The following is a 23,047-nucleotide window of genomic DNA, read 5'->3' as shown; positions in this document are numbered from 1 at the left end:
GGGCTGTATTTATTGTGGAACTGGACAAGAATGAGACTGATGGACCAAAATGCTGACAGACTGGGATATCTAGCTCTCACCTAGTCAAGAAGTTACGGGACCATGCATCATGAGATAAAGAGACGAACTCTTGGTATTCTGTAAGTTTTCAATTTTTACATAGAATTTTTTGATATATTTAGCTTTATTTTGTGGTTTAAATAGTTAACTAGAACAAAGTTCTATTTATTTTATATTATTTCATTTGTTATTTTTTCCTTTCTCTACAGTAATCTAATTAAAATAAAGTAAACGCCTATTATTTTAAGGCGGAGCTTAACGTCCAACTACCAATCAGTAATCTAATTAAAATAAAGTAAACGCCTATTATTTTAAGGCGGAGCTTAACGTCCAACTACCAATCAGTAATCTAATTAAAATAAAGTAAACGCCTATTATTTTAAGGCGGAGCTTAACGTCCAACTACCAATCAGTAATCTAATTAAAGTAAAGTAAACGCCTATTATTTTAAGGCGGGGTTTAACGTCCAACTACCAATTCAGTTATCTAATTAAGGGACATTTATTATTTATCTGCACGCATCGTAATATTTTAACGCATGTAACTGAATTATATTTGCAATCGTATTTTTAAATAAACTCCTTAACAAAAACTTACAGTTTTAAAGTTTATAAGGTTTGATTAAACGCCAAAAGGTACACAAATCAGCAAGTAAATTTCATTCATACTTCTAGTATCATATTTTTTAGAATGCATTAGATGTCACAGACCCTTGTGCTGGCCTTTTATCACCCATAAATATTTTTCTGTTAGAATAATGAAAGATGTATCTCATCATCATAGTTCAAAGAGGCACTTCATTTTAATCTATTCCAAATTATTCTTGTGATTTATCTTTATTCTGGAATAATCATCACATTCACTCGCATATTAAGGAAGAAAAAGAGAAATTTAGAGTTGCTCTATTACTGTCGTTCTTTGAATTACTGAGTTAAAACGAAATTTCAGTCTTTAATTCGTCTTACGTGAGCACAAATTACATAGTTAATAACAAATAAATAATACTTGTAATTATAATTCATTCATACCCCAGGGTATATGCTGCGTACAGAGTGTAATGTATTGAAACTAAGTGCTAGTGTACTTAAGAGAGCTATCGACTGGTGGTGTACTTTGTTATCAATGCCTAATTATAGAATAGAAAAGCAGTGTTATAGCAGATTGGTGGAGTTGGACTCATCTGTTAATAACGATGTAAATTATAATTGGGTCAGCCAAATTAAGCATATTCTTGGTGATTTGGGCTGTGAGTGGTTGTGGATGGAACAGTGCCCACAAACAGTTAAACAATTCAGGCAGCAATTAATAGAAAAGTTTAATGAAACAATCAGGCAAGATGATCGGGATAGGATTAAAACTTCCTCCTATAATGGAACATTTAAAAATATTAAATTAAACATTAATAGGCCCAGTGACTATTTGCTTTTCAACGGTGTACCATTTGTAAAAATTTCACTAATTTGTCAATTAAGAATGATTAACGAAAAAAGAATTAGTTTATATTATAACCATAATAGACACTGTTGGATCGCAGACGATATTTGTACAATGTGTAATACACTGGAGGAAGAGAGTTTAGGACACTTTCTGTTCAATTGTCCGCTTTATAGCGCTCTAAGGGTACGTTCACAACGGAGCTGTGAGCATAGATGATAGCGGAGATGATAACTGATAGAGTAAAATATAATCGCTGATTAGTGTGCACAACAGAGCTGTGATACATGCAACATGCCGAGTAGTGAAGAAGAGTTTTTATGTTCAGCAGCAACAAAAAGGTATATTTTAAAGAAAAAACGCTTTAGAAAATATCATGTACATACCATAAATAAAAAACGAAGTACTTTGGGTGAATTTCACTATTTATATAAGGAACTTAGAAATTATCCGGATCGTTTTTTTGAATATGTGAGGATGGGTCCACCCACATTCGACTATATTTTAGAAAAAATAAGGTCAAAATTAAGAAAACGTAGGAAAAATTGTCATGGAAATCCTATAACTATAGAAGAAAAACTAGTGATAACTCTGAGGTAAGGTTATATTGAGGAAAAACAAATAAATACACATAAAAATAAATGTAAGCACGATTTAAAAAACAAAATATTGTTTAAAAGTAAATAATAAAATAATAACCAAAAATAATGAGTAAAGACAGCACTAATTAATTTTTCTACCTCCATTTTGAAGCTCCGATACTGGAGTTCAGCTAGCAGAAAAATGAAAAATTCAATTCTATCATCTATGCTCGTTTATACCAGCGAGTATCAGTCACTAGTCGAAGCTTCGTTGTGCACGCTCACATAAGAATGTACTAGGTTATTCTATAAGCGCTGATGCATCACTGCTATCATCTCCGCTATCATCTATGCTCACAGCTCCGTTGTGAACGTACCCTAAGAAAGCTGTATGTTGACAAATATACACAGAATGGCGATAAAAGTGTTCAACTTACACACCTACTCACAATTAAAAATGCCCAACAGGTAAACGACATTTTCAGTTACTGTTCAGCTGCACTTAAGTTAAGAGCTTTTATTTTCAACGAGTAATATTACGAATTATTATCAAAAAAATAAAAAATTTGGTTTGTTTATTTCAACATAGTTTTATTTTTATACCCAATAAAAAGAAGAGATTGTTTTCATTTTTATTCTTTATATTTTTTTGTAGACTTATTATGTCTTGTTTATTCAGATTAATCAAGTGTAATTGTACGTGCAACTCCCACTGTATACCGAATGGTTGTAACAGTTGTATAAAAATAAATAAATAAAAAATATAATTCATTCATTTTCAAACTTTAATGTAATGTAGCCCTTTAATTGAGTACTTGTAAAGAAGTTTTATAACCAACTACAAATATGCATATCTATTTTATATTACATATAGTCGTATTTAACATCTTGGGGAGAACACCTAGATTAACAATGTAATTGAAGAAAACTACATTAATATTTAATGTTAACAAACTAGATTAATTATTAATTACATAATATTATTAATGCTGAACTAGTTTAATTGAAAAATGAACTTAAACTGATGATGTTTACTTCCTTTTACTGCACTGAACTTGCACTTAAATCAGATGTCAAAAACAAAATAAAATTGGTATGTACGTTGGAGAATGCATTTTTAATTTTTAACGACAAATCAATTCTATTTTTCATCTACATTTTGTCTTGTTTAAACCTGTGCATGACTACTTTAATACCTCCTATAACAATCTAAATTTAGTGGGTGCTACTCATTATTGAACCAATATTTTATGCATGAAAATGGCTAGCATAAGGGTCTGTGACATCTAATAATAAATTCTAAAAACTTGGAATACTAGAAGTGTGAATGATTTTTAAATAATAATTAATGGAAATGAAATAATATCATTTATATCAAAATAGTGGCCAAATAATCTAAAGATTCTTGTTAAAAATAATATTACAAAGGAAATATGAAAATAAACTTTAATTACATTATTTCTTGACTTTATCAAATCTAATAAAAATCTGAGGCTACAAACTCTTATTCTGTCACAGGTCAATTCTTTCCTCTGCAAGAATTATCTTACTAATCAGTTAACTGCTTTAAATCTGTCCAACAAGATGCTTGGTAAAATGATGGATATCCTACAAGGAAATGATATCTCTAGGATAAGTACAGTGATTGAATGATGTGGAATCTGTGCAGATACTTTTTTTTCTGTGGTTGGTCGGGTGGAATGTCAAGATTGTGGTTGAGGGTTACTAATTATTGGAATTTGTGGTTTTATTATTCTTTGTGGCGCTGTTAAAATGATTTATTTTCTTTAGGGTATTTAAAATACTCTGGATCCAGTCCTTAATGTTTAGATGCTTCCTTTGTCAGCTTCTTCGTTTCTTTGGAATCTTGTTTAAACTTTTACTCTATCTACGTAGAATGCTATCCTGATGCTTTACTCTTTGATTCTTGTAATTATGTTTCTTATCTGTTCAGGAAGGTATACATGTTTATCGTGGTTTTTAACAGCATCCAGCTCACCGCGGATTTCCATCAAAATCATTACCGTACTTCATTTTCATTTATCCATCGTAGTAACCTTTAACATAGCTAAAAAGCTCGGCCTGATTATTGGAGCAGAACTTGTGAACCATAAATTTAGCTTCGTATTTCTGCATGTTTAACACCACAAATGTACAGCCAGCATTTTCTTGGCATTTACTACCATCAGCATAAACTGTAATATAATTCTCCAGTAATATTATTCCATTAAGGTTTTCTACTTCTATCACTTCCCCTGTATGCTCCTAGTTCTGAATGAAGACAAATTGATCAAATTCCACTATTCTGGAGGAATACTTATCTTCTAGAAACTGAAACAATCTTTCAGAAACACGTAACTTATGGTTTAACTTTTCTTTTTTTTGGAACCAAAACTTTATTGGTCCCGTTTCCTGGTGATACCTAAACTAAAAATAAAATTTAAACATTATGAATTTAATTTTAAGCTTTAGTTTTGAATTAAACGCATACTGTGGCAAACCAAAAATCTTAAATAATACTTTTTATGTACTCTGAGAAAGTAAAAAATAGTATTTTCCGTGAAATCTGAATATTGCAAAGAAAATAAAATAAAGGAGCGCGACTCATATTTCTGCGGAAATAAGAGAATGTAATAAACAGACTGTCGTATCGAAATATCAAATCTAGATGTTGGTAACCAGGGCGACATTGATGTCAGCAAATAGAAATCATTATAACTATGGTAGCTTCCCTCCCGGCAACGATCGGTGTTCCTGGAGCTACACAAAGGCTCCATCAAGACTTCAAATATACTCCTTATACATATTTAATTTATCAAAAAGAAAACCTCTCAAGGGCTGCAGTAATTACAGAAAAAGGGTTGTACCCTAAACATTCTTGCTGCATTGCTGGTACTTTATACACTCCAGAACTGGGAAGAACTGGTTTCGGAGCTCATGACTTCCTTACTTCCACTTCTCTTCTTCCCGTCGACCCTGGGGGGTCCAAACATAGTTTCCATCTTGTTGTCGGCAGCTACAGCAAACCTCTTTGCCTCTCTGCTATGAATGTATGTAATATAGCTAACACAACTCCCAGCTAACTTTGACGTTATGAATTCGAAGGGGGATTGTGTTTAGTTTTAATGTAACGCTACACTCTTTAATTAAATATCTTCCCTTGACACGGCCGGCGCTCTCTTTATAATCTTCTACTATTAAACTGCCACGTTGAAACGCAACTTTCACGTTCTCTGTGCGTCAGCCAACTTTTCCTTTAACTAATTCATCTTTAAGTACAAGCCCTTTTATTACGTTACACTGTTAATATTAGCCTTCCTGTGTAAATCAAAATATTCCTCTGCTACATTTTTGTTTTTTAAGTTATTGCATAATACTGTTGAACTTTTGCAAACTGTCGTTTTGAATCGATTAACATCAAAATTAATCCTATAGATCAGGGGTCGCCCAACGTTTTTTGATCATGTATCCCTATATAATTTTTTGAAATCTTCATCGACCCTCCCCATAAAAGTAATTTTCAGTTAATTAAAATAAAACTATCTATTAGGTACTTGTGTTTGTACATTTATTTTATGATTTTAATCATTTATTAAAGTAATTTTACATTGTGTAACAAATAGTTTTATGAAAAATATCTTTCTTTTTTTTCACTTTATTTGTATATTTACAACTGCAACAAATGTTGCATCAAGTAAATTTGATGAAACTAGTTAAGTTCTCATGAATGTCATGTAAGAGCCACCACCCATTGATGGAACTCTTTCTAGTGGATTGCACTCACAATAGTAGGTCCCTTGGCCACCTCCGCTTCAAAACGACGAGGAGGATTGTCGGGAAGGTGAGGAGAGGAGAATTGTTGTACAAGAGGATTAGTGTGGAGAGCTAGGAGGCTGTGAAATTTGCGGTAGCCAGACTTTATTAGGTCAGTGACAAAAGGGATGTGAAGGTCAGTGTGAATGGTAAGGTTAGAAATGTGGTATGGAGCATTCAGGATTTTCCTTGGGATTTTAGATTGTAATGTCTGTAGGCGTTTGGAGTTAGAGGGTTTGATTGAGCTCCGTATGTCCATATGGGTATTAACAGGGTCTTGTAAATAGTCAGTTTGTGATTCACGTCGAGTTTGGATCTGCGGTCAAGTAGTCTATTAGGTAGCTTGTAGCGTCTGTTCACGTCTTGTCGTTTCAGTCGAGTATGTGGGTTCCAGGTGAGTCTCTTGTCAATGTACAGTCGTAAGTATCGTACCTATCTTAATGTTGAAATTTAAATACCTTAATGTTTCATTACTGTAGTAAAGTAACTACAGTATTGTTTCTTAATTAATGAGATGGGTGTGCAATGGTGTTTCTTTGCAAGGTTCGCTATTTTGAGTTAGAAATTGTTTTTCCTTCGACCCCCTGGCTTAGATCGACCCCCTACTTTTGTTAAATAGACCCCTGGGAGTCTATATAGACCACTTTGGCGATCTCTGACCTAGACCTATTTTTTTTTTTTTTTTTTAAGGAATCTCCACATTAGACTTGAAAAGAACAGAACTAAACAGAGGCTATCGACTACTTAAAAGACTCTTAGACGATAGATCAAAACTTTCTCTAGACAGCAGAAAACTGATTTATACAACTACTTTTGAGTTAAGTTCTCATGAATGTCATGTAAGAGCCACCACCCATTGATGGAACTCTTTCTAGTGGATTGCACTCACAATAGTAGGTCCCTTGGCCACCTCCGCCAAGAGACATCAGAGTGTATGGAATAGAGCCATTGGGTTCAACCAATCTCAGCATCAATCTCCAAAGAATCTAATCTCTACAATCAAAAATACTTCGATTCATAAGGAAACGCTCCTTTTTACGTCTCCAACCTAGACTATACACACAGATTGAACTATACACATGATTCAGGATACAGGAAACTCCACTTCAATCTCAAATCACACGCAAATCCTCTAGCCCAAAATCTTTTTTCAAGAACTCTTTTTGACAACCCGGACAAGACGCCTCAAAAGACAGTGGCCTCCTGATCTCCTCTCAAGTGAAGAGAGTGACTAATACTTACCACTGGGTAACTTCTACCCTCGTTTGTATCTACCATTCACTTCTTTCATTGTTACTTATATCGCCAACGCGTTGATTGTAGCATAAAATTGAACGGGCCGAGAAAAAAAAGATTCATTTTTAGGTAGTATTAAAATAATTGAACAATACAAAGATTCCCATTTCTTTCATATCTTTTAACTTTACTGCTTTAAATAAAAGGAAAAATTTTCTATTCACTTTTCCCTCTATAAGAGAAGGCTACCAAGTTTTCAGTCCCTTATTTTAACCATTTGTATTTTTGCCCTTACAATAAGAGAAAGGGTGAATTGTTTTAAAAGTGAAAGAGAAGGAAAGTTAATACTAAATCGACATGACTAAGTGAATGTCAAGTGTCCCGGAATTCCGTTCAAACCATGAAAAGCGTGTCACACTGCTCGAATAAGAGACGACTATTGTTCAAATGTTATTTTTAACTTTTCCAACGGTTGGAAAACACTGGGTTAAAACTCACTCAAAGTTGATATACTGAAAACTTTTCTAGAGAGAGTGGTGATACAGAACTTGAAATTTTTCTGTTTAACAAAAGACCAATCCATTTTTTTTGTCGAGTTATTTATTTATTTATTTAAAGATTGCATTGTTTAAAAAACCCAGCGGACCAAAATTGTTTTTATGAAAATAGAATTTCATTCTGCCGAGTTTGGACACTTTATGTGTTACATTTACAATTTTATGTCCAGCGCAAAAAAGGAAACTCCAACTATAACATACACAGTACACACACATACCCAAAACTATACCAAGAGACATTATCAATCTAGGTCGGACCAACGGAAAAGGAAGCAAAATGGCCCTTTGTAACAGCGCAGTTATAGTTTAATGTATGATTATGATTGTGACGTGTTTGGTCTGCATGATGGCTTATCAATTTATTGCCTGGAATTTCCCCATTTTCCTCCAGAGATAATTGCTAGTACAGGGCTCATCCTCTCTTCAGGCTAAATTTTTTTTAGGATAAAGCCCTTATTCTATGGCAATAATACGATTATAAGCAAAGTTTTGTGGTGCGGGGGGGGGATTTATAGCCTCCATCTTAGCCTTCAATTTTATTTCTTTGTAATCCACTTACTAGTAATCGCCTATTTTTTTTTTTGTAGGCGTGGCTTAACGTCCAACTACCAATTAGGTGTCGTGGACGAGGGGCGTAAGCTCATACTTTACTGTAAACAAATTTTTTTCAAACAAATAAAAAGTAGTCCTACGCGGGATTCGATCCGGCGATCTCGTGCCCCAATTTTTTCTTTTTAATTTTTTTTTGTGTATTTTAATCACACTAACAAATAAACCCAATTATTTTCTTTATTTAGAAACAGGTGCAAGCCCATTATATCTTTTTACCTTCTCAATATTTTTGAGATACATTAAAAAGATTTTAGATTTAGATGATAATCGTTTAATTAAACAATTGGCACTTGGAAATAATTAGAAAACAAATTTTGTGGTCTAAAGATTTAGCCAATTGGCTTCAAAAGTTGGTTTTGTGAAGTTAGTTTAGATTTCCAGTCTCCTGACAGGTTTGGTGCTGAAATTAACAAGATTATAAATGCTTTGAATCGCTACTATATTAACTTTAACATTTCTAAAGTTCTTAATAATACGTACCATAAGATATACGAGGGTCGTTTGAAAAGTCCGTGCAAAAATAAAAACTACTTAATTTTTGGGGGTAAACCTTTTTTATTTTTCAACATAGTCTCCTTTTAGGCTTATACACTTCGTTCAACGCTGCTCTAGTTTGTTGATCCCTTCCGAATAATAGGATTTGTCCAAGTCTGAAAAATAGCCATTCGTTTCTGCAATCACCTCCTCGTTTGAATAAAATCTTTTTCCCGCCAGCCATTTCTTCATATTGGGGAACAAATAGTAGTCCGAGGGAGCCAAGTCTGGAGAATAGGGGGGATGTGAAACGAGTTGGAACCCTATTTCCATTAATTTTGCGACCACAACTGCTGAGGTGTGAGCTGGTGCGTTGTCGTGATGGAAAAGGACTTTTTTGTGGGCCAATCGTGGGCGTTTTTCTTTCAGCTCAGTTTTCAAACGGTCCAATAACGATGAATAATATGCACCTGTAATAGTTTTACCCTTTTCCAGATAGTCGATGAGGATTATTCCTTGCGAATCCCAAAAGACAGTCGCCATAATCTTTCCGGCCGAAGGAACGGTCTTCGCCTTTTCTGGCGCAGATTCCCCCTTGGTAACCCATTGTTTAGATTGTTCTTTGGTCTCAGGAGTGTAGTGATGTATCCATGTTTCATCCACAGTGACGAAACGACGCTTAAAGACCTGCGGATTCTTCTGGAACAGCTGCAAACCGTCCTTGCAACACTTCACACGATTTCGTTTTTGGTCAAGCGTGAGCAATCGCGGCACCCATCTTGCGGATAGCTTTGTCATGTCCAAATGTTCTTGCAAAATATTATGTACCCGTTCATTCGAGATGCCCACAGCACTAGCAATCTCACGCACCTTCACTCTTCTGTCATCCATCACCATATCATGGATTTTATCAATGATTTCTGGAGTAGTAACCTCAACAGGGCGTACAGAACGTTCAGCGTCACTTGTGCCCATATGGCCACTCCGAAAATTTTGAAACCACTTATAAACTGTTCTAATCAAAGGTGCAGAGTCACCATAATGTTTATCAAGCTTCTCTTTAGTCTCCTGAGGCGTTTTGCCTTTCATAAAGTAGTGTTTAATCAACACACGAAATTCTTTTTCGTCCATTTTTTGAAAATCACTCGACTTCCTCGATTCAAACGAATGCCAAACACAAAGAAATAGACCGATCTGGCTGAAACTTGGTGTGTGTTCTTCCAAGAGATGCTACTAACTAAACATAACCTCGATACGCGCCAGTGGTGCTATCTCTCTGACTTTGCACGGACTTTTCAAGCGATTCTCGTACAGGGTGAACCAGTAAGTATTGTCCATAGGCCTACTGTGTGTAGTACATCTAAAGTGGAGTTCAATGACGTATTGGCCAACTTCATATTTTAGTTAGTTATCAAGTTATTTAATTCATTGAAAACTCTTTTAGGTGGACCAGTAGTCAACTTTTAAAGTAGGCTTTCTTAAAATAAGCAAGTCTCTCAAGATCTCTTTGAAATTTTTGAGAAAATACGAGAAAAACGAAAATTCGTATTAGGAAATATTTTAAACGAAAATTCATATGTACTCACTCCAAATTACAATTTCACACACAACTACACTGTTGAAAAAGATAAGAATGTGAATAAACCTTTCTTAATCTTTCTTTTTAGTGCAATTTGTAACCTTTGATTTCCTTATTTTAAGACTGCCTACTTTAAAATTGACTACTGGTCCATCTAAAAGAGTTTTCACTGAATTAAACCACTTGATAAACTAACACTGTTGAGTGCTTGTGAACACGTTTTCTTGTAAAACAAACGTAATTTCTCATACGAAGATAAAAGGAATCCTGGAAAATGATATACCGTTTGAAAGCCCATTAGACAAGGAAACTTTTATAAAAAGTGCCAGCACCTAGGTCTGATAATGATAACGTAAGGGCCTAATGAGTTTTCTTAAAAATTTCGATTACTTTTATTTTTCCAGTATCCAGATGGAAGATTGAGGCTGTTTGGAGAATAACTTATGCTTCGAAATGGTATCAATTTTTAGAAAATTTATCTGTCTTTCTAACCGTGCCATTAGAATCGAATTCGGACTAAAACTTTCTGAGAAATAACATTTTTATTGGAAAAAAGTAATGATTTTAGAAAAAAAATTAAAGTGACGTCACTCAAGAACAGAGGAAAATATGAAGTTGGCCAATGCGTCATTGAACTCCAATTTAGATGTACTACACACAGTAGGCCGATGGACAATACTTACTGGTTCACCCTGTATAGTACTTTTAAGTTGTCTTTTAAAGTAAATTCTACTTATATTGGTTTGGATGCTTACAGCGTGGGTCTAATTATGAAGATTAGAGGGGGAGCCTACTTGACCTAAACTATAAGCCATATATTCAAGGAAGAAACTACAAGGTATAGTATGTGCAATATTGGGCGTCAATGAAGATGTATTTCACTTTCTTGGTCATTGTAGAATATTGTGGATTTTATAAGAAAGAAATTCTTTGACAAGGTGACCTTAAAGGAAGGTGAAATGATTCTCTGCTGTTGTATGGCTCTAATTGGCTGCCATTAATTGCCTATATTAAAGAATTAAGAAGAAAGAAAGAAGAAAGGATGGCGTATAGAATGTTTCTGGTGGCAAATTTCATTTATTAAACATTATTACCAGCCCAGGTCTCGGATGTAGTTTTGATTATTATTATTATTATTATTAACTAGTTCTTCCCTTTAGAGCCCGATTCCAATTCCTTCAATTGAAAAGATTTCTATTTGTATATAGTATTCTAAGCTTTGAAAATGTTTTTCCTTTAAAATATTAGCCACAATTTCCTGACAGACGGATTGTATTCATGTCAGTATTCACTCAATTCAAATGTTTATTTTTTTGTAAATATGATAATAAAGTGTATTATCTATCTATCTGTCTGTCTATCTATCTAATGGATCTAGAAAAAAGAAGAGTTTGTAACATTCTGGCACATACCACGTCCATTCAAAATGGTAATATTTCCAGTTCAAGGTACATATATTTAAGAATGGTGCTACATTTCCAGCAGAACTTTTAAGAATTATGGATTAAGTCTGTAGTGTTGCATATCGTCGTAGTACAGCATGTTTATTGTATCCTGGACTTTTATTTGGATTTCCATCCAATATCAGAGAGGTAGATCTAGTCATTTTGGTGGAGAGATTTCAGCTTCATTTATGTTTCTGTCTCGCACTACACTTGTTGATCAGTAAACCGGTTAGGAACGTACAATAAACATGCTTGCTACGACGGACGAAATCCATGAACTTGGATTTACTGTGTTGGATTGAAACAGGATACAAGTGGTCCAAAAATATGAATGCCAGTTCTGTTTATTACCTTTCTAAATGATTTAACTGTAAAAGGAAATGTACTGTTGTTCCTAGTTTGCTGACGTCACGGCACTTTATACGCCATCATGTTACTATTACGAATTACTAATACACCAACAGGTGGGATATTAAAATAAATATGGAGCAAAAGGAAGCAATGCTGTTCATACTAAAGAAGACCCAATACAAGCCATTAAATAGCCATTATTAACAATACTGTCGAATAGACAAATAGATTACCCACAGTTAATACCTAGGAGTCACTCTGGACAGAACTCTTACATCCACGAAAGAGTACAAAAGGGGTTAAAGGCCCAATAGTTCTGCTTGTATACACTCCTAAATAGTTACTCTTCACAGAGTGTTGTCAACAAGGTCCTGGTTAGACTTGCACACTAACTTATGCAAGACTAACTTAAAAAGGGATAGCAAAGGGAAGTAAAACAACTTCTTGAGATTGGCCATTTAATGCACTAAGATAAACACACACTAATTGCTGACTTGAATTTAATTACAGGTGTACAACATGTGAAAGACTTATTGAAGAAGGTAGATCTACTCTCAAGTGTCATCGGAGTAAAAAATGTACAGTATTGTGTCTTATTATAAAAAAAAGGTTATAAATGTGTTAAATCAAGATTACTTTTTGGTAAAACATTGTCTACTTTGTTTTCCTATCGATCAATAACGTTTGTTTGGAACATTGTTCTACGAAAATTCGATTAAAGGCGCTTCTACTTGATGGAGTGAGATTCTAAACTTTATTAAGTAGTTGCCCCAGAGTGCCAACATCTTACAGACGGTTATTTCGGTCCTTTACGAATCTATATATCTATTAAATTGAAGTACTGTTCTCTGGCCTGAATGGAAACAAACGTAGAAGTCGAATGACAACCTTAAAGTCTGTAGTATAAGTCTACTTTAGACCGAGTATAACTATTGTAGTGCTTCATTTATGAAACAACCAAGTCGACAAGAAATACAAAAATGAACCTCTTGAATGTTCGGATGAAATAATGTCTTGAGGATAAGACAACATCATCTGCGTATCCTAAAATACTGACCGCTAAAAGACTTTCTGAATTGTAAGGATCATTATTTGGTCTTGTAATTGTATAGTTTTAAGATCTGTCACTCTTGTTAGTTGGTTTTAATGTACTCGGTTCTTGATATCTTGAATTAAGACAGGAATTATAGGGCAACAGAAAATGAAGAAGGAATGAATAAAATTGTTACTGGTGCCCTCAGAAGCAAAGGGCAGAACTAAAAAATGAATGAATAACCTTAGTGTGCTAACGTCATACTTCTATAAATAAAATAACCAATCTCCTCCCCCTTATATTAAGAGTTGATTCTAATTTGTGGATACCAATCTGAAGGAAATCTCAACAACGAAGTTTAGCTTCCACCTTAGAAGCAATCTAGGCGTGAGATATTGTCTGCCATTAGGCTGGATGAACGTTGAGGGAAACCAGGCTATTTTGTGTAATTCAACGAGAGAATAAACAGAGCCTAGTCCATGAAAATAGTCTAGTCCATCACCAAGGCAAATTACCTAGTTTTGTCTTAAATGGAACACCGTATGGATTAACTGTATCCTAGAACCCTATTCTTACTAAGTACTTGACCTAATTCCTAGGATTAGTGCCAGGTTAATGTTAGAATTATCTGGATCAATGGAATATAATAATTTCTCCTATTATGCCTTAATTTATATATTCATTTTTTATTGTTTTCAGATAATTTGGCAATTGTTGTTAGGCGAAATTCGTAAGATTGAATCCAAATTTTTACTTTTATTTGCTATTTTACAGAAAAATAACTAACATTAATCTTAGAAAAGTATACTTAACGATTAAACGCTATAAATTAAGTCACTGTGCCCACAATTAAATCTTTATCTTTTATTGCTTGAAGAAGGTAAGAAACAGTTTCGAAAAGGAAGTAAACGTAAAACAAATTCAATGTATTTACGATTGAATTTCTTTGATACCAACAAAACTATGGAGATTAGATTTATTCGAAGATTAACTCCAACCTAAATGAAAGAAATTGAAGTGGTTAATACTAATAAGAACTGAGAAACTGATGTTTATTTTAGCTGCGAAATTTACCGCTTTTTGGTAACTAAATTGTTATATGTACAATTAATGTCACAGAAAATAGATTTAAGTTTTTTAAGCTTAACGGAGTTCCGTTTCTGATATTTCTACTTCTACATCGAAGTCTTCTTTAAAGAGAAGTAGAAGTTTTCCAGTGTCTGTGAACAACCAGGGAAAAGATCTAGTGTGGAAAAACCTGAGACAGTGATCAGCAGTATGGCGACTAGTGACGAACTACTCAGTGCTATAAGATCAATTGATGCCAAAATAGTTGTGCTTCTAACAAAAGAAGATTTCCTCTGCATTACGCGAGGATATTAAGGGAATAAAATGACAGAATTAATCTTTTAAACTGCTAATGAAAACTCTTAAGGAAAATGAACAATGACTCGAAAAACGGCTAGAGAAAAATGGAGAACGCTTCGTTTCGAAATAATATAATAGTGAGGGGGCCTACTCCTACTAATATTGGAGTGAATAATCGATTAAATGTTTCTGTTTAATTGTTAATGGTAATGTTAAACAAATGTCTGCACAAACGACACTTTCCTGGTTAATTAATATCTGAAGATGCTAGGAGAATAGTACTCAGTTTGTGTAAGGTTATGTAGTTATTTAGTTTACGGTATACAAAATAGCTAGCTGATTTTGTCTGGGCCAAAATCAGCAATTGAAAAGGTTGAGGAGAGCTTATGCTGAAACAACACAATGATAATATAGTTTGTTTTGTTGCAGTGAAAACAGAAGGTTATAACTCCATCTTTTGTGATCTTTTTTTGTCGCCTAAACATTGCATTTACGCAAGCGTTATCAGTTAGAGAAAAAGGGCTTACATTTCTAAAAATAATTAATTTGCCTTTCAAATTTCAAACCATTTATTGAGGTAATTAGCCGAGGTACAAAGGTTTTACTAAGGGCAAGGGCCTTTTTTAATTAGAAGTTTGAACAAAAAAAAATAACAATGGTTGTTATCGTACTCTTTTTTATCTTTTCCAGTATTCAATTCCAGAATGGATTCAATTCAGAAATGGATTTTCAACCTAAATCCCTGCAACTTTGCGACCTTTTCTCTTAAACCACTTACTAACTGGAAGTTGAATGAAGAAATGGATTTAAAAAAAAAGAAGGAAAATCACGAGGTACAGTTGGAGGAGCTTCATTCGACTTATCAGGACAATCTGAACAAAGTTTTAAGTGCTTAAAATGGAGCTTCTTTTTTTTTTTCTTCTTCTTTTGATGTATCCCCTTGAATGGCACCTGCACTCCACGTATATAAAGAACTTCTTTTGCAATTCTTCATCTATACGAGGTATGTTCAAAAAAAAAGGTGAATTTTCAAATTTCGCGGGCTACGTACATTCGAATTTCGATTGTCTTTTTTTTTTATGTTGGTACACTTGTCTCGAACATATTTTCAAAGTTGTAGCTATATAGCATGTTTAGTTTGTATGTTAGAGGCATAAATAAGACAAGTGTTTTGCGAGTTCGGCGATTTTCTTCTGTCGAAAAAATGGATCAACGAATTTGAATCAAATTTTGTGTAAAAAATGGAATTAAGTGCTCAAAAACACTAGAAATGTTGAGAGTGGCGTACGGTGAGAGTACTCTGTGTCAAAAAAATGTTTACAAGTGGTACAAGCTTTTCACAGAAGGTCGAGATGTGAATAAAGACGCTCGCCCTGGACGCCCCAGCACATCAACAACCGATGAAAATGTTGAGAAGAATCGTCGAATCACAATTAGAGAAGTTGCTGAGGTTGTCGGCATATCGGTTGGCACATGTCCTGCAATTTTTTTCGGAAATTTTGGGCATGAAGCGTGTAGTAGCGAAGTTCGTTCCAAAATTGCTGAATTTTGATCAAAAAAACCGTCGCATGAGCATCGCTCAGGAATTGTTGAATGACATTATCATGTCTCAGTCACCGTATTCACCAGATTTGGCGCCCTGCGACTTTTTCCTGTTCCCATGATTGAAGAGACCCATGAAAGGACGGAGATTTGCGACGATTGAGGAGATAAAAACCGAATCGCTGAGAGAGCTCAAGGACATACCAAAAAGTGCACATCAGAACTGTTCCGAGGATTGGAAAAAACGCTGGCACTTATGTATTATATCTGAGGGGGACTACTTTGAAGGAGACAAAATAAAAATCGATGAATAAATAAATATTTTTTAAGAAAAATGAAAATTCACCTTATTTTTTGAACACACCTCGTATATGTTGGCGTTAGTCTTCTATTTTATTAATAACAGTGCGGGAAGGATTTTAATCAGAACCAACAAGGGGAAATCAACTAAGTAATCCTACAAGAGAGTTTCTTAGTAATTTAGAATAGAAATAGTTCATCAATGTTGATGGATTCAAAGTATTGATCAATAAAATCACTTTGTAGGTGTATATAGTGTCCCAAAATTGGGGAAAAACCATGGGCCAATCTCAAAAATTGATCAAGAGACTCTCCTTCGAAAATAGCCTAGTCATTAGTCATTACATTAGTCTTAAATCTGGAGATTCCTCCACCTAAGTTGGAGTGAGTCAAATAAATACTTTAGGGACTTAAATTACTCTGAGAATCAATTAGAACAATAACACAGCATCCCCAAACTCTGGCACCAAAAAAAAAAGCCTAGCCATCCTTTGATTAGTTCTGCTGTGCCAAAGATATTCGCTCGGCCATTAATAGCGAAGTAAAAAAAAGGCTTTATAAACTGTTTTCAAACTTCGGGCGCTTTCACGCGCATTAATTTATGATTAGCAATAAAATAAATAATATAATTAACTCACCAAAATGTACATAGACTGTCGGATCTGAAGGTGCTAGTTTCTTTGCTTTGATGAACCATTGTTCTGCTTCAGATATCCTCGTCTTCTGCAAATAAATATTTATTTATTTTTATTGTTTTTAATTTATAACTACCAAATCAGCAACATAACTAACTATAGTTACATGTATTACATAAACAAAATAATTGAATGAGAGCCCATCATCTAACGAAGACCGTCTTGAGTCGGCTAACTTCGGAGACTGATGAACTAACTTCAACGGATACCCTTTAATATATATCAGGTGATGCCAAGCCATCGACCGCTGCAGTATTCAGGGACGAATCAAAAGAAGGGGATAGATTAAGTGTAGGAGACAGTTTGGAATGAAATCTGGTGTAACAGGATTTGGCTAGTTTAAGAAAAGAAGGAATCTTTTAGGTCAGTGTGGATATTCTGACTGCTGACGTATAAAGGTTCATTACAGGGATTGGATTCAAATTGGCTTATTTGTACCGTACATTTCAAATCCTAAAGTCCACATTCTGAATGGAGGTCATGTTGACAGATTATTGAGTTACAAAATATAAAAGAGCTAACAGAAGATCTACATCTTCAAGGTAGATCAGTTAACACGTCAAATCAAATCTCTATTACGGTGCGTTCGACGTGTATACTCGTTGTGGAAAAATATAAAATTGCCATTGACTATAAAAACTCGAAATTTTAATAAAATACAATAAGAATATTATTTGGTGGGATGTTTCCTTTATCTTACCAATAGAAGTGCGGTGGGAGCCAGCCAAATGATAAGTGGTTGGTACATGTTTGGTCTCCGCAGTAGAGATTGGGGAATTACTCAAACAAATAGAAGCTCTCAGCTCTAGTGCAATGCTGTTTTTACCTTAGATAGAGATTCAGACCTCCAGTACGAGCATGATTTCATTTTGCACAGAATTCAAAAAGCTCTTTTCTTCCTTGTAAAAGCTCTTGTGCGTCCCTAGTTAGCTAGAGCAATGCATACGTGGAAGCGGTGCAAGATTTTGGAATGAGCACAGAATGCTCTGGTAATCTCAAGTCCCAGAGGATTGCAGAAAAAGTGCTTGCACTTAAACTTTTGGTTGTTTTGTCCTTCGTTCAGCACGTGTATACACGTCATTGTCTTGATTTTAATTCCGCACACTGTGTGCGTTTTTTTTTTTAAATTAAATTCCACGCTTAACTGGTTAAAAGTTGATTGGCTTTACAAACTCCAACCATTCAGCGTTTTGGAGGACGAAAATCATTGGGCTGTTAAGTTAGGCACGAAATTTTGGATAGGTTGAATCTTCCCAAAAGGTACAACATTGTACTGTGACTACGTGACTTCCTGCTTTAGAACTGAAGCAGAAGTAAGCAGCTTATTACCTCTACTCTTCACCTTTCAGCTATCATAATCATTCTACGCACTAGTTAGGGTGCTGTCAGTTGGTAGCACTCTTTTAGCTGTTTGCAAATAATTGAACAGCAGCCGTCGAAATTTGTGAGGAGGATAACCGGATCACAATAAATATGATTCGAAGAAGAGAGAGATTAGTAACACACACACACACTCACACAATTTATTAAAGAATAAAAGGAGAAAACTCTAGCCTACGATCAATGGACTAGGAAGTCCCACAATAGACACAAAGAGATAAAGAATCGTTATCGTGCCATCGGTGACCTGAGGAGCCCAACCCACCCAACATCTTTATTATCTCTCGCGTGTGAATCACTAATTTTTTGCCTATCCAGTTTTTCTTATATTTTCATTCCATTTTTCTTTGCACTCTTTCTTTACTTGATTTCGCGCTTATCTTTCTAATTACCTTTATGACGATTTCTTGATTCAAAAAAGAAAAATCTCCCCATTATTATTTATCCCATATTGGACTTATGGCTAAAATTATCAACTTTTTCAAGATCAGTTAATCTCCTAATTTTGTTTATTCCATTTATTTTACTTTCAACAAAAATTTTCTTTAAGAAAATTAAATAAAAAACAAAGTTTTGGCACCAACCCAACTTTGACTTTGACCTAGACAACCATGGTTTAAGGGAACTGTCACTAATAAATGGGTTGTTACGACAATAAGCAGGCTGAGCCACGCGGTGTGAGGATCGTATCTTCACAGGATCAACAAAAAGGTCCTCTCTCCTCTGCGTAGATTGCAATGAGGAGGAGGATTTCAAGACAATATAATAATGATATGTCCACGTTATGTGGTAGAAAGGAAACGAATGTTTGACGACATATACAGGTATTTAGATGCACCATTTCGCTACGAAGACATAATATTCTCCACCAACATCTATGTGCTTAAGTCTATTAGGAGAGCTAGCTAAGAAATATGAGTGTATTTAAAAGTTATAGCCGATTAGAATGAATGGAAGAAAATGATTAGAGAAGGATTACGGTGATTTTAATTTCGGTTAAGCTATAAGGATGGCAGGAATACAGAGTACTGATCCATCCATTAGTTGTAAGTTTGTATGTAAATAGTTGGATACAGTAGAGGGATGAATGTGTGAAGCGAATGTATTTACAAGTAAGAATGGAGAGTGAGTGATATTCTAGTGATAAGCACCTAGACGATGCTGGCTGTTTGGTGGAAGCCAATGGGCAAAAAAAAGGCAAAAAAAACATTGACTTCAAGTTCCAGGTTATTTTCTTCAAGACATGTCTCCAACTAAATTCTTAAATCCTAAGATGTAACTAACAGCTGATACTGATCAATACCAGATTTCCTGTGACTCAAATTTACCTCACTACAATCTTTCATAGCCTAAAAGAGGAAGTAAAGCAATCATAGTTTTTAGAATTGTAGTTATCACCGGAACTCTGCAAGCTTAATGATTTCCTGATCAATAGTAAAAGAGTAACGTTTTTTGGCTAATTTCTGTTTGTAACTATATACGATATATTTGAAGTCACGAACCACAAATGCCAGGAAGTTTATTGATGCAAGTTCCGTAATTTATAATACATGTATATCTAAAACTACTTAAGGTTATAAATTATTGGCAATTAAAAATAATAATAATAATAATAACAAGAGTGCCCGGGTTCGAATCCAGCTGCTGACCCTTAGAGTTTCTCTTCCTAGGAGCTTCTTACAGCTTACTGTCCGTGATGGACAGTGTTGTCTGTAACGAAAGAACACTGTCCGGAGACCGAACAGTGCACTGAAAAAAGCTCCGGGCGCCAATGTTGACGCGCCTTAAATAATTAAATAATAATAATAAGACTCATTGGTCAGCGCAAATTGGATTCCCACACCTTTTGTTCGAATCCAGCTGTCAGTTCTTAGATTTTTTCTTTTTCAAGGCGCTTCTTTCCGGTTTCCATCCGGAATTGTGATTTTCTAATAAATCGTGTTCTTCTTCTACTAAATGCCTATCACGAGTATTTGAAACTTATTCCCAGAGTTTACCAAAAGGGTTCCTGGGACAATCTCTATCCTCAGATGAAGCTTCTTCAGAACAACTATTTATTATTACGATTTATTTATAACATCGATATTCATTTATGATACATCGATAGAATTGCAAACATTTTCTCAAAAATAATCCAAGAAAGAGATACTTAAAAAAAAAAAAAGCAAAATGATTTTAAAGAAAATTTTACAGACACCATTATTAGCTTTAAGGGCATTCTTCCCTTTATCAAGTGAGACTTTCATTAAATATATTGAAAAGGAAAATTCAAGGTAAAAATAAAAGGAGATAGAAAAAAGAAAACTATTTGGAGAAGCAGCTGTCGGAAGAAGAGCGGTAGGAGAGTAAACAGACCGGTGAGAGCCTTCAAGGAGTGGATTTAAGAATGAAGATGACTGAGGGAACGGAGGGTTATAAAGTAGGGAATATGGGTGGAAGTAGAGGACCTAGTGCAGGGTGCGAACTGGGAATTACAGTGAGACTGACAGACGAAAACCTACTTACGCACCATCAAACTCACACACATCGTATATAATAAGGAAACTTCGTATCTTCCTAGGACGATGTACCAAGACGAAACTTCTCCCTAACCAGGACTATGTTACAAACCAAGAGCTTCTTTGTAATACTTCACATAAACTTATATACTATTCGTCCAAATATATATGGAGGGGATAAGAGGATGTATGTTTAGTACACATTTAAGTTTGTAAAGCTAAAAAGAGGAGCATCATTTGCAACTTCAAGTACAACTTCGCCCTTTTCAAGTAGGTAGGTTTGCTTTGATCATTCTCGTAATTAATTAAAAATATATTATTTATTTCTTTTGAATATATATCTATATTTTTTACTTCTATCATCAAAGGGGTTCCCCCTAATCAGAGTTATTTGCACCAAGTATCAATATTTCTCCATTCTGGGCATCTTTTTCGCGCTATCATGGCTTCAGATATGAAGAGAGATATTAGATATAATGGTTTGAAATTTGAACGAATTCGAAAACCACACAAATTTAACCCTCTATATCTCATCACCTTTGATCAGTAAAACTTTGCGATTTATACCAGTTATGGAGGGGACATTTCTTTAGAATTGGGTAAAGAAATAATTGAATTCTGATAAATAGGAAGAGAGATAAAAAGGTTTGAAATTTGAACGAAATTCTAACCCTCAAAACTTTAACCTTCTATATCTCGTCAACTATTATCACTAAAACATTGTGATTTATACCAGATATAGAACAAACTTTTCCCTACAATTCGGTAAAGAATTCATTGAAATCTGAACAATATGAAGAGAGAGATAGGGTATCGAAATTTGAACGATTTTTTTTTTTGGATTGTCATCAAATTCATGCAAAAAGACAAGTGTGTACTTTAAGCATCTAACGATCTCTTATTGAGAAGTTCTATCAAGGTCTGCTTTTATAATAAATCTCCTCCTAAAAACTCATTTCCGTTGCATTTAATGCATTCTGAATTTAGTTCGTTCCAAAGAAACAGGCTCTCAATCACAACCAATGAGATTAAGACTTTTATGCTTTTTAGAGATGCTTTAAATCATGGTTCCATGCTCCTGAATAGCATATCTACCCTTTGCTATTTATTCTTTTGTTACCTTAAAATATGTGCCCATCTTAATAAATACTGACGTGTTCTTATCACTCGCCCTCAAGTTAGTACTGTCCCGTCCTTAGTACTGACATGTCCTCATCAGTACTGATCCCCTCTTCACTTAATATATTTGTAAACGGTTTTTTGTATCAGATTTTATTATTCTGTAAAGAATCATTAAATTACTAGTTATATTTCACCGTCGTTAAACACTATAAAAACACTCTATGTAACGTAAACACTCCAAAGTGACGCTAAACCTTCCCAGGCTGTAACCTAACATTCAGGTTGTGTGGCGTTGTAGTCAGCACACTCTGTTGGCAATTTTACATATTTTTTAAGGACAGGTCCAACATCCAACTAATTACTGTTTAGTACATTTACTATAGTGTGCATTAAGATTTCCCGGTCAACAGTTATTGTGTTATCAACATAAATTTGAAGTAAATTATGAAACAGGCGTAAATAACTTAAACCTCATTTAAAACCATATAAATAAAACTCGAATCAGTATTTTCCAAAATGTTTGGAAAATAAAGGAAAGTTGATTTAAAAAAAAAACAATAAACCAGAGCTCAAAACTTAAAACAAAAATGAAAAATAACTCAACAAGTTAGGAAAAATATCTCTTTTACGGAACTACATTTTTCAAAAAATTATCTTCATTATCATAATTTCTTTTGAGTTAAGAAAAAACGTAAATAAATATAAAGGAGACAACGTAAACAAAAAAGAAAGTGAATGTAAAGAAAATGCGATTTTAAAGATAAGAAACATCAATATAAATATGTATATAGGATAAAATTTTCTTCCTTGAGGAGGGATAACGGTGAAAAAGAAAAGAGAAGAGGGATGTGGTTTCAGCCGAGTTAGGGAGAAAAAAATTTAAATCCTGTTTTATTTAACTTAAAAAGGCCGTTCAGCTTTTTCATCCTGCTACAGAAATATCTAAATCTAATTTATATTTACAATA

At 34.4% G+C, this 23,047-nt stretch overlaps 1 protein-coding gene across 2 annotated transcripts in view; it reads right to left on the bottom strand.

Moving 5' to 3' along the window:
• The window catches only part of Tmtc2 (Transmembrane O-mannosyltransferase targeting cadherins 2), a 549,780-nt gene that overhangs the window by 23,616 nt on the left and 503,117 nt on the right, over positions 1-23,047 (bottom strand). For both annotated transcript variants that reach the window (XM_074133413.1, XM_074133412.1), the window contains one exon: positions 17,024-17,108. In XM_074133413.1, the coding sequence (XP_073989514.1) occupies positions 17,024-17,108 (85 nt within the window). The remainder of the gene's footprint in view (positions 1-17,023; positions 17,109-23,047) is intronic.

The sequence above is a fragment of the Rhodnius prolixus genome, unplaced genomic scaffold (assembly GCF_049639745.1).
Source record: "Rhodnius prolixus isolate KJV_2025 unplaced genomic scaffold, Rpr scaffold_10, whole genome shotgun sequence".
NCBI lineage: Eukaryota > Metazoa > Arthropoda > Insecta > Hemiptera > Reduviidae > Rhodnius > Rhodnius prolixus.
Note: the sequence above shows the minus strand (reverse complement) of the source record. Positions and strands in the feature narration are given on the sequence as shown.